The following is a 12,438-nucleotide window of genomic DNA, read 5'->3' as shown; positions in this document are numbered from 1 at the left end:
TGAGTTGAATGTAACTGAACAAAACCGAATAGAATTGAACAGAAGTGATTAGGCCAACGACAAACTTTAAAATGGAATAGAATCAACATGACAGGACAGAATAGAGCAAGACATAAACGTATAGCAAAATATGACAAAAACAAACAGAACTCAATGTGAATAAATAAAATAGAATTGAATAGACCAGAATAGCCTAATTTAACAGCAGAATGTCAAAATAGAATAGAATTGAACAGAAGTAAATATGCTAAAGCATAACTGTAACATATAGAATCAGAAAATAATAGACCAAGGCAACTGTAGAGTAGAATTGGACAATAACAAATAGAATAGAAAAAACTACTGAATGTGAATGAATAAAATACAATAGAACTGAATAAACCAGAGAAGCATAAGTGAACATGACAGAATAAAAGTTAGATGAATGTAATTGAACAAAAATAATAGAATTGAACAGAAGTGAATAGGCAAAAACATAACTGTAATAAAGAATAGAACCAGAATAGAATAGACCAAGTCATAAAGACAGACCAAAAATAGGATGAAAACAATTAGAGTAGACGAAGAAAAACACTGCTGAATGTGAATGAATAAAAATACAATAGAACTGAATGGACCAGAAAAGCAAAAATGACCATGACGGAATAAAAGTGAGTAGAATGTAAGAATAGAGTTGAACAGAAGTGAACAGTAATTTAGAATCAGAATAGAATAATCCAAAACATAACTGTAGAGCAGAATAGGACAAAAACAAATAGAATAGAAATGGAAAAACATAACTGTATGTGCATTAATAAAATCAAATAGAACTAAATTTACCAGAACAGGACCAGAGAATATAATTGAACAAAACAGAACCCCACAACTGAACATGATAGAGTAGAATTAGAGCAATAAAACAGAACACCACTGAACAGAATAAAGCATAACTGAATAGAATAGAAAAGAACAGAACTGGAATACTACACACATAACAGAACAGAATAGAACAATGTGTTACTGGTTATAAAGATCAGATTTTTCATGCCCCTTTTTTCGATTCTCGTCATATTTTCATGCAACTGTGACCACACAAAGTGGGTCGTGTTCCAAACGCACACATCTCTGTCATCACGGGGCTTTTGGTGTTGATACAGCCCTCGACAGCGCTCTTAAAAATGCACGCCGAGTATTTTCTCCACTCTGTTTGCATGAGCTAAACTCTGTTTACGAGCATTGAACCCGTTCAGATATGTGCCTTTCAAACATGTCAGAGACGAGGGCTGTAAAAACTCATGCAAAAACGCATGCCAACTTTGAAGGATGACGTCACCGGCCGCGAGGACTCCACCGCAAGCGAGGCGAGTTGCAACAAGCAATGCGTGTGTCAGCAAAAAAAAAAAAGGCACGCAGGAGTGGACGGGTCGGGAGAATAGCTGCGACTTATGGATTCCACGTCAAAATAGATCAAACAGTGCGGAACAAAGACCAGGAATGTTCATTGGAAATCGGATACGGCTGGTTTGATTCTTTTCTGGTTTTGTGTTTCCATGTCCACAAAGGCTTAAGAATTACTCTTAAATACAAAAGCACATGTGTGATGAAGTCGAGGGTCTGTGTTTAAGAAACATCTCCTGTTTCTGCATATAATGGAGTTGCGAGGGGCGAGCAGCTAAAAGTGTGTGTTTATTTAAACCCTTCTGCGAACACAAACTAACACTCAACCACACGTTAATATAGCGCCTCCAAAGCCTTCCAAACCCGGGCATTAAGTGAGCTGCTATGAGGAATATGAAGATTTGCTGCCAAATCTATAGATCTGTTCCAAACCTAGTGAGCTTCAAACCTAGAGAGCATCACAGGCACGTTCAGAAAGTACTAACGTACCTGATATAGGCCGAATTTTAAAGGATGCATCCCATGTATCCTTTGTAATCCCAGGATGCAATGCAAAATGCTTCTAAATGGCAGACAAAGTGAGATACATATTGATTGTAAATATTGTTACAATAACTGATCAAAAGTGACAGTAAAGACATTAATAATGTTACAAAAGATTCTGTTGAGAAAAGGTTTGAAGCAGCACGACTGTTCTCAACATTGATAATAATCATAAATGTTTCTTGAGCAGCAAATCATCATATTAGAATGATTTCTGAAGGATCATGTGACACTGAAGACTGGAGTAATGATGCTGAAAATTCAGCTTTGATCACAGGAATAAATTATATATTCACATAGAAAACAGTAATTTTAAATTGTCATAATATTTAACCAATTTTAATGTATTTTCAATTAAATTAATACAGCCTTGGTGAGCAGAGGAGACTTATTTCAAAAACATTAAAAAAATATTTTGAGCAGTAGTGCATATTTCATTAAATATCCTTAAATAAAAAAAATATTTCCCCCAATTAGCACTAATGCCAAACTCTGCTGAAATCAGATCGGGAGTCAAATCTCTCATATGCTTCACTATTTGTGTGACGTCCACATTAGCGTTCAAATCAGTCACTTGGTTTCGTTTTATTTAGGATGCTACCCGAAGTATACAAAACAGCTCACGAGGGTTTGAAACGTGCTGCAACTGCATAACAACACCCTGGCAACCACATAACGAGCTTCAAAACACTCAAAACACTTTAGCAACAGTGTAACAACACCCTGGCAACCACACCGTAGCACCTGCATAACAACACCCTGGCAACCACATAAGGAGCTACAAAACACTCAAAACACACCATAGCAACTGCATAAAAATACCCTGGCAACAACATAACGAGCTACAAAACACTCAAAACACTGTAGCAACTGCATAACAACACCCTGGCAACCACACCATAGCAACTGCATAACAACACCCTGGCAACCACATAAGGAACTACAAAACACTCAAAACACCGTAGCAGATGCATAACAACACCCTTGCAACCACATAACGAGCTACAAAACACTCAAAACACCTTAGCAACTGCATAACAACATTAGCAACTGCATAACAACACCCTGACAACCACATAACGAGCTACAACACAATCAAAACACCTTAGCAACTGCATAACAACACCCTGACAACCCCACCATAGCAACTGCATAACAAAACCCTGACAACCACATAACAAGCTAAAAAAAACACTCAAAACACTGTAGCAACTGCAAAACAACACCCTGGCAACCACACACCAAGCTACAAAACACTCAAAGCACTGTAGCTAGCAACTGCATAACAACACCCTGGCAACCACATAACGAGCTACAAAACACTCAAAACACTGTAGCAACTGCATAACACCCTGGCAACCACATAACGAGCTAAAAAACACTCAAAACACCGTAGCAACTGCATAACACCCTGGAAACCACATAACGAGCTACAAAACACTGTAGCAACTGCATAACAAGATAAGAAACCGCATAACACCCTGGCAACCACACCGTGGCAACTGCATAACAACACCCTGGAAACCACATAACGAGCTACAAAACACTCAAAACACCTTAGCAACTGCATAACGACAATAGCAACTGCATAACAACACCCTGACAACCCCACCATAGTAACTGCAAAAAAACCACCCTGGAAACCACATAACAAGCTACCAAACACTCAAAACACTGTAGCATCTGCATAACAACAACCTGGCAACCACACAAAAAGCTACAAAACACCTTGGCAACCACACAACAAGCTACAAAACACCTTGGCAACCACACAACAAGCTACAAAACACCTTGGCAACCACACAACAAGCTACAAAACACTCGAAACACCGTAGCAACTGCATAACACCCTGGAAACCATAACGAGCTACAAAACACAGTAGCAACTGCATAACAACATAAGAAACCGCATAACACCCTGGCAACCACACCGTAGCAACTGCATAACAACACCCTGGCAACCACATAACGAGCTACAAAACATTCAAAACACGTAGCAACTGCATAACAACACCCTGTAAACGACATAATAAGCTACAATGTGCAAAACACAAATGTCAAAAATAGCCACACACACACATTATATATATATAATGTATATATATTATATATAATGGGTTTTTTTCTTTTTTGTTGTTGCCATGTGTGATTTGGATGATGAGACTAAAGGATTTGCAAGACTAGTCATCACATAGCTTCATCTGCAAATGTTTTTTCCCATAGCGACATAAATCAGATTGTGGACCACAGAACATGCTGCTTTAGAAACAAATGAAATGCTCCACCCTTTTTTTCATATTTATTTGGCTTCCATTTAAAACCTCTTATTATGGCTGTCCTGCTCATCCACAGTCGTAAAGTACCAACTGACGTTGTTTCTGGTTAAACAAGTGATGTCTTCGGTTAAACAAGTTGAACATAGACCGTATCCTTCAGAGCAGGTTATAGTGATGTAAACCTGAAGAAAAGTCACACATCGCTTGATTTAATACCTCACATTAACATTGATAAGAGTGCTTTTTGCTGGTCTTCTGTTTATCAGATACTTTGCATTGTTTAATCTCATAATAGTAAATCTCAACAATGTCTCAAACTGTGCCAAGATACCAAAGTCTGCAATCAAAACACAGAAACTCAAACATTTCTCATCACACTTCCCAAATCAAATGATCTAAGCTTTTAAAACATTCACTTTCTCCTTAACTTTATAGCTCTGTAATGATTGTTTAAGAAAAACTATTAAGATGCACATCAACCTCAACCTCTTAAAATACAAATCACAACCTGCTAGCTGCATGTTTAATGCTTTCTTAACAAGTCCTCGTGTTTTCTGACCACACAGGTAACGCAGGATGTTTTAACTCCGGCAAAACACGCAATGTATTTTCCCATCTGAAAATAACCGTGTTTTTTTTTTTTTTTACCAAGCGACCCTACACTTAAATATAGCCCCAAATGTAAGTTTAATTGTGGTCCATTTAAAATATGACTAAATAAATCAGTTCTGTCTCACCAGGAAGATTTCAAACATGAGTCGGATTTCCTGGTAAATGAGGAATAAATAATCCCCAGGATGAGTAAATGCACTCTACTTTTAAACACAAGAAAATAAATGTTCCCTGTGCGCTTGGCTCCAGCTATCACCCAGTCCATTCTACTTAAAACAAATCCTGCTAAAACAAACTCTAAACTACCAACATGGATGAACTGGCACCAGAAAACTCTCAAACCTCAGACTACATCTCCAAAAAAATGGAAATGGGACTTTTATGGGCTTAGTTATACGTCTAAAACGGCAGTTTATTAAAACTATGTCTCTTTCGGAATAGCAAAGGATCTTTCATGCTAATAATGGGACAGAGTGAATTGATATTTTTCAGAAGATAAGTTGTTGTTTTTTATCTGAGATTAAATTGTTATGCTGCTATGATGGCGGGTGGTTTTAGGAGGGTGAATTATGGGGATTTGTTTAAAAATAAATTGTTATATCTTTATTTTTACACTATAAATGCTCCATGTCTGAAATCTGGAAACTGTAAGTAACTCTCTCTCTCTCTCTCTCTCAAAAAAAAAAAAAAAAACTTTTCCAGTACAAATATCTACACATTTTTTAAAATCAAGATACATTTACTTGAGAAGCACATTTTCTTAAGATATTAAGTCTTGTAAGAAAAGTATCAAAATTAAGTGAGTTTTTGCTGAAAACAAGAGAAAAAAAGAGAAAAATTATAACTTAATTCAAAGGGAATTTTTTTATTTTTCTGACTCTAATTTTCAGCAACATTTTTATGAAACCAAGATTAGATATGTTATGGCATTTTTTAGCATCTCAAGTAAAAAAAAATATCTTGATTTAAGAATGTTTAGATATCTGTACTGGAAAACAAGACAAAAATACTGAGAAAAAACCTAATTTTTAATAAGTTTTATTTTGCATTTAAAGTATGCAATCCTTTTTTTTTTTTTTTTTTTTTACTTTTCCCACACCAAATTTTCCTCATAAAACTATTAAAAAGCATTCAGATGAAGTAGATTCACCCTCTGAGAGATTCCCTGATGCGTTTTCTTCCCAAAAAAAACTCAAACATGCCCATAACTATTAGCGAAAGCCACGTACTTCCTTTTCAACCTCCCTTTAAAAGCCATTAATTCCACAAAATGTATCGAATTTGCACTGTGCCGAATAAAGAGGGTTTAAAATGTAAAAGCAAACAATGGTGTCGTTCGTGATGTGCAAACCAACGCTATACATAGACTCACCCGCTTAAATGGCAACAAAAAGCCACATCTATTTTAAAAATTGAGTTTGGGGTCTCCAGAAAAATGATTTTCACAGAGCAAATGCATCGCTGTCAGAAGCTCACGAGGATGAGATCAATGTTCACATTACTTTTTTACAGAAGTAACACTAATTATTTTGTGGAGCTCCATGTAAATATAGGTGAGACTGGGACTAGATGTCACACATGGCAATTATCATAAGGGTTTATCTCAGTAACTATAAAGCTTTACATTTAAAAGTCCAATTACACAAACACTTGTTTTCTCTAACAATGCTTTTGTGTTGCCTGTTAACTTTTTAGAATTCACACTTTTCTGAATTCTGTCTGCCAAAGTAAAATTCCAGTATGTTTAACACAATAAACCCACAAAAACAACTATATAGGCTATCTGATTTATTTAATTTTTTTGTGTGCAAGTTGTCACATGCATTTTATTCAATATGCTAATTAATAATACCTGTGTTGGCCAAATGCATGTATGTTTACTTCTACATTTTTGCTGTTTCATCATTTTTCATCCTCATTTACTGTTTACATTATGCTGAAAGGTCTTTCAATAGCTTTTAATATGACTGGAATACCCCTTATGGTGTGGCAACTTGCCCCGGCAATAACAGATGTAATGTTTAATTGCTTGTTTGTACTCAAGACTTTGAGGTTTGTGACTAAACAGAAATAAACATGAACTGCATGTGTGACAACTAGCCCCCATACTTCATTAGTATTAATGCAATCAATAGCATTTGCATGCAAAAGGTGTAACATTGATCCTGGTGCTTTACAACAGGTGAAGGTTCAACTGAGAAACCGTCTGTCTGTAAAACCAAAGTAACTCATAATTGAACACACACACACACACACACACACACACACTTTATATATGAATCTTACTGAACTTCTCTGCCACTCAGTGGCCAAATGAAATTCTCTCCCATTCAACTTCAACACTGAACAACACTTACATTTCCCAACCAGGACCAGATCTGCACTTTAACATCCTCTTCAACACTGTAACAAATAAAAAGGAGGTATTTCTATCTATCCTGACTCTAAAAAATGACTAGTCATATTAAACAATCTGCATGACTTGAATAAAACCTGTAAACTTAGATGATGCACATTTTGAGGTCACCTAAAAATCAAACATTATTTACATTGTAGCATCATGAACTTATCAAGAGATCAAACTATCCATCAAATTAAACCGAATCTTGCATTTGAACGCATGAGCACAAGTGGAGCTTCTCAACACCATCAACATGACATCATTCATTAAGCTTATCTAAATATTAACTACCATATTTGCTCAATCTATCACGAGTTCATTCAAGAAAACTCCCTCCCGACACAGAAGTCTCCCTATAGATCAATACGAAATGTTAATGTTTTATTAATCCATCATTGTACACAGTCAGTCAAAGGTTTGGACGTGTTTACTTGTTCTCTCTTGTGACTATTAACATTATAGTATAATAGTAACATGCTAAAAAAAAAGTCTGGGAATGATGTAGTAACCAATATATATCACACAAATGAAAACTACCCTAAATGTGTCTGTCCAGTATTCAATGCAATAAGACTCAAATAAGATTTTTTTTTTTTTTTAGATAAGGATTTATCCAATGGGATCTTATTTGATTACAACTGAATTTACCATTAAGTTCCAAATTCCAAAAGGAATCCTGTACACATGGAAATTGCCACAAAAGCTTGCAGTAACTATAAAGCTTTCCGTTTAAAGTCTATGTTCCTTTGGGATTTTGTGAGGGATGCGTTTTAAAACAGTATTACAGGAGATCCCATTCATGCTAAACACTTGTTAAGTGGTTTTCCATCAACTGTGCAACTAATACAGCTCAAAACATGCATTTAAATGTTAGTTTTGTAAATAAGCTTGCTGTATATATGTCTGTAAACCCAGTTTAAAACATCTCTGCCATCGTTAGAAACAGTCAAATGTGCCCAAACTTTCGCCTGGGTTTGTATGAACGTGAAATACACCGATTTCGAGGTTAGTAAACTTACAGGTAGCTCCCGCTGGTGAGGATGAGGAAGATCTGCGGGTAGTAGACAGACAGAAGCACGCTGCGCGATGAGAAGAGGATCATGGTGACATATGGAGCGAACGGACGCTTTTCTGAAGGGCTGAGAGAAACAAACGCGTTTAGTTCCCGTGATGTTCGGTAACGGAGCTTCCTTTACGCGGCGCGTAACTCCCAGACGCGTGTGTGTGCGAAGGAGACGCGCTGTGTCATCGCGCAGTTCGTTCTGTCGGAGCGGGCTGATGGTTTTGGGGGGATTCGGGGATGGAAACAGAAGTGGCTCTCTCCTCTCCGGAGACTCCGGGCTGCCATTGGGCAGAGGACGGCACCATCACACCACCATCCGCCCACTTTTGGATAAAGGGGCCACTAGGGGCCACACTGACTGACATCGCGCCCGTGCCCGCTGGAGAGGTAACCGAGGCTCCCTAAAGCAAGCACAGCGTCACTTATAGGTTTAAATACTATCACAAAAGTCTCTTATGTATTTATTGCACAGACTTTGTGCGAATTCTTCCAAGGCTGCGTTGTAGTTTTTGGCGCGAAATGTGTTGGGTTTCGTCTAGTCTCGCGCAAACCGAATTGTAATTTTAGCGCGCCTCATAGGCCTACTATCCAAACGTTAATAATGTGATAAACAAATACGTATTCTGTCCATATAGCGGTTGCTTATCTATTTAGCGACGTGACTTGTGTTCGTGAGCATTTATTTAGGCTACTAGTGAAAATACAGCTACTCTCCTCACTCATCTTTTTTGGTGTTCACTCAACCATCTTACTTTTATGCAAATAAATATGTAGCCTAGGTTATTTTCACTTGGCTCGCTGACTAAAATTGAATTCGCCGCGGAAGTAGAATCTCGAGTTTTCTGTTAGAATCTTTGAATTGACAGAACATTCTGAGATTACTTTTCACTTTGTTTACTTTTCCACTAGATTATGTCTTGTAGCAACAGCAGAACCGTTTATTTTTTTGTATTTTTTTTTTTGTATAGCCTACCTACTAAACTTTTGTTGTTAATTGAATCACTAGTGCTGCCTTCACGTGCTCGGAAATATCTTACTTCCCACTTGTGAAGTCGTGATTACGAGCTCATCGCATTCCTATTTTGACTTGAGATCTTTAACTAGGAAACTAGCCGTGAAGACAAAACCTTTTTAGAAGAAAAGAAAAAAACGAGTAGAAGTTAACATATAGCCTACACTAGTCCAAAGACAAGCTATAAATCTGTAGGCCAGCTTTATTAATGCGCTGAGTGAAATGCTATGCTTGTACCTGCATGTGCTGTAGCCTATATGTCATGTTGGAGAAAGAGGGTGAAGGGGGTATAGTGACAGATATCAAGCCTCAGGGGTGACAAAACAGGTTTGACCTGACGAGACCCCACATTATCTGAAGATCTCAAGGCATGCTTTCAGTCATATGAGGTCTTGGGAGCAATCTTCTGTCTTCTAAAGATTGCATGATTAATCTCAGAGCTTTGACATAATGACAAACGCGCTTGTAAGAGGCCAAAAATGAGGAGGAAAAAAAGTTATATTTTATAAGTTACCGTAAGCTGTATATAATCACCTGTTTTGGGTAAATAACTGCGGCATGAATGGATTTCCACTTCAAAAGATGGATAAAACTATGATCCTTCATCTGTTTGTGCATGCAGAAAGGCAGACGCAGATCTAGATATGATATGCTAATTACATTTTGCATTGCCGAGAGTATAGTTTCTCAAATGCACAGCACAAACTAAATAAACGAGAGCAAAGAGTTAAATATATAAAAAGTAAATGATGAATAGACTAGATGACAGGCGACCCTCTGTTGGAATACGAACAAATCCCTAAAGAATTCAGGTGAGGTCTTGCAAAACTAGAGGGTGAAGGAATGTGGAAATACAACTCGGCATGCTGTTATTACTGAGGGTATAGAGGTGAAAGCAAGAGAAAGAGAGTAAACCACAGATGAATCTTCCTGAAAACAGGTTAACTCAGAAAAACATGGTGAAAAATAGCTGTAAAGATCATATTCACTCACACGACAACCTTAAACCCCTCAATCTTTCAAAACTGCAGCAGGTGTTCAGATCTGAAATCAATTTTAGTACATACATGTGTTTATAATGGCAATAATTGTAATGCATACTTCAATATTCAAAGTGCAGAACACAACACAACCAAAAAAAAAGTTATTTCTCCATGATTTTATTCAACAAATGTGATCCGAAATGTCACATTTGTTCAATTTAGAGTTAGTGTTTTAAAGCGAAATGTATAAATATATGCATTAAATTGCCTAATATTTACTTTCTCCCATTAGAAAACAGATAGATGACATAAAATGCTTGAGCTAAGTGGACAAGTTCTTTAGTGTGACGTGCAATAATTCACCAAACACTATATATACAGCATTTTTGCTGTTGTTGTTGCTAATGCATCTTTATTATCTCATATTTGTATTTTTAATCATATCGCGGGACCATTTCAAAAGAGTGAAGGCAGAATAGATTCAAAGAAAGTGCTTTAATTTGAACTTAACTTAAATCATGCTGTTGATTTTGACGTAATGCATCAACTACCCAAATGTAAACATCATGTTCCAGAAGAAGCACTTCACATGTTTGCATTGCGTTTTAAAGTGCATATACATAATGCATCTCCTCCACTCACCCGAGTCTAGAATAGATGAGGCCGAAACACAGGAGCACGTTAAAGATCCACAAGCGTAGGGGTCTGACCATGATGTCCGTTCAGTGCAGAAATCCGCCTCACATCGGCCACTCCGTTCCACCTGCGCAGGCAAACACGCTGTTTCGGTCTCTCCGACGGGTCTTTCTGATTCCCTGTAAAGTTAGAAATCTGAGAGCCATAGTCAGGGTTCAGATCGAGGATGCTTTGCCGTCCCGTTCTCGGGTTTGAAAGCAAGATTGAGGGTTTTACAAACGCTGTGTTTTCAAGGAGGAGCGAATTGAATGTTTTCAGGTGAACCTGCCGTGAGCGTCAAGTTCCTCCTCTCTCTCTCTCTCTCTCTCTCTCTCTGCCTCTCTCTCTCTCTCTCTCTCTCTCTCTCTCTGGTGGAATGCCGACGGTTTTATGTTCCAGGCTCATCGACTGCTGCTGGTTTGTTAAATTCTTTCCATTTCTCCGCAGGTGAAAGTCTAGGGCAGGTAACTCAAGCTTTATCCACGCCTCTTCAGCTTTACACTCACAGATGAGAGCGTGAAACACGTGCTTTGGCTGCACAGACCGCAAATGAAAGGTTTCGTGGCTCAACCCTCTCTTTTCATAATGAAATTGGCTGTAAGTCTATTGCACAATCAAGTGATCATTCCATGCATACGTTTCACGGTTGATATTTCATGACTCGGGGGAGGCGGGAACTAGATTTTCTTTCTTGGTTCGGTCCCTTTACACATTTAAAGATATTTAGTGGGTGCAAACATCATGTTAAGCGATGCATTTGAAGCAGAGGTTGGTTTTCTAACAGATTAGAATGCTGTGTGCCTCCATAAAACATATTTAGTGGGTGCAAACATTATGTTAAGCGATGCATTTGAACCAGTTGTTGATTTTATGGATGCATTCCCATAAGATGTTTAATATCGCAATCGTTTTAGGTTAAATGGGCAGCAAAGAAATGTGTCTCCTCGAGAGCTTCAGAAGAGATCTCAACAATGTTCTCAAGATCAAAAAGTCTTCAAAAGGCATTCATTTTATAGCTCTGTAATCTTACTGTACGTCAACAACTGAGTTGATTGAATTGTGCCAAGCAAATCAAATCAGAGACAAAAAATTATAATCACCAAATCTGCTGATAAGAGATTAAAAAGATGCATATTTATATAACTTAATAACTCAAGCAGTTAGAGATTTAATATATCAGCAGTTGCATTTTATATATTATGCATTCATGCATTTAATATATATAAAAGCTAAGTTCATATCTATGTTGAAGTCAACTATCATGCGGTTTCTGTACAGGTTCAGCAAGAGATTCAATGCAGTGAGAAAACAACACTCCCCCTTGTGGTAAAGAGCAAACATCTCACTGCAACCGCCCAGGATTACACATATGATTTCACTGGATTATATGGAGTACATTTAATAAGCATATTCTGAGAAACTAATACCTTAAAGCTTATAATTAATACCCAGTGTTCTTAGTAGAAAAACGTTGCTGGGGCAACACGAGAAATTTT

At 37.4% G+C, this 12,438-nt stretch overlaps 1 protein-coding gene across 2 annotated transcripts in view; it reads right to left on the bottom strand.

The window, feature by feature from the left end:
- Positions 1-11,520, bottom strand: part of wnt7bb (wingless-type MMTV integration site family, member 7Bb) — a 40,582-nt gene extending 29,062 nt beyond the window's left edge. The window contains exon 1 of one of the 2 annotated variants that reach the window (XM_082160735.1): positions 10,910-11,520. In XM_082160735.1, coding sequence (XP_082016861.1) covers positions 10,910-10,980 — 71 coding nt within the window. In that variant the 5' untranslated portion in view covers positions 10,981-11,520. Of the gene's footprint in view, positions 1-8,228; positions 8,661-10,909 lie in introns of those variants that run through there. The other variant, XM_082160734.1, reaches the window with a different exon arrangement.
- Between the last annotated feature and the right edge of the window lie 918 nt (positions 11,521-12,438).

The sequence above is a fragment of the Leuciscus leuciscus genome (genome assembly GCF_965113295.1).
Source record: "Leuciscus leuciscus genome assembly, chromosome: 25".
Classification (NCBI taxonomy): Eukaryota; Metazoa; Chordata; class Actinopteri; order Cypriniformes; family Leuciscidae; genus Leuciscus; species Leuciscus leuciscus.
Note: the sequence above shows the minus strand (reverse complement) of the source record. Positions and strands in the feature narration are given on the sequence as shown.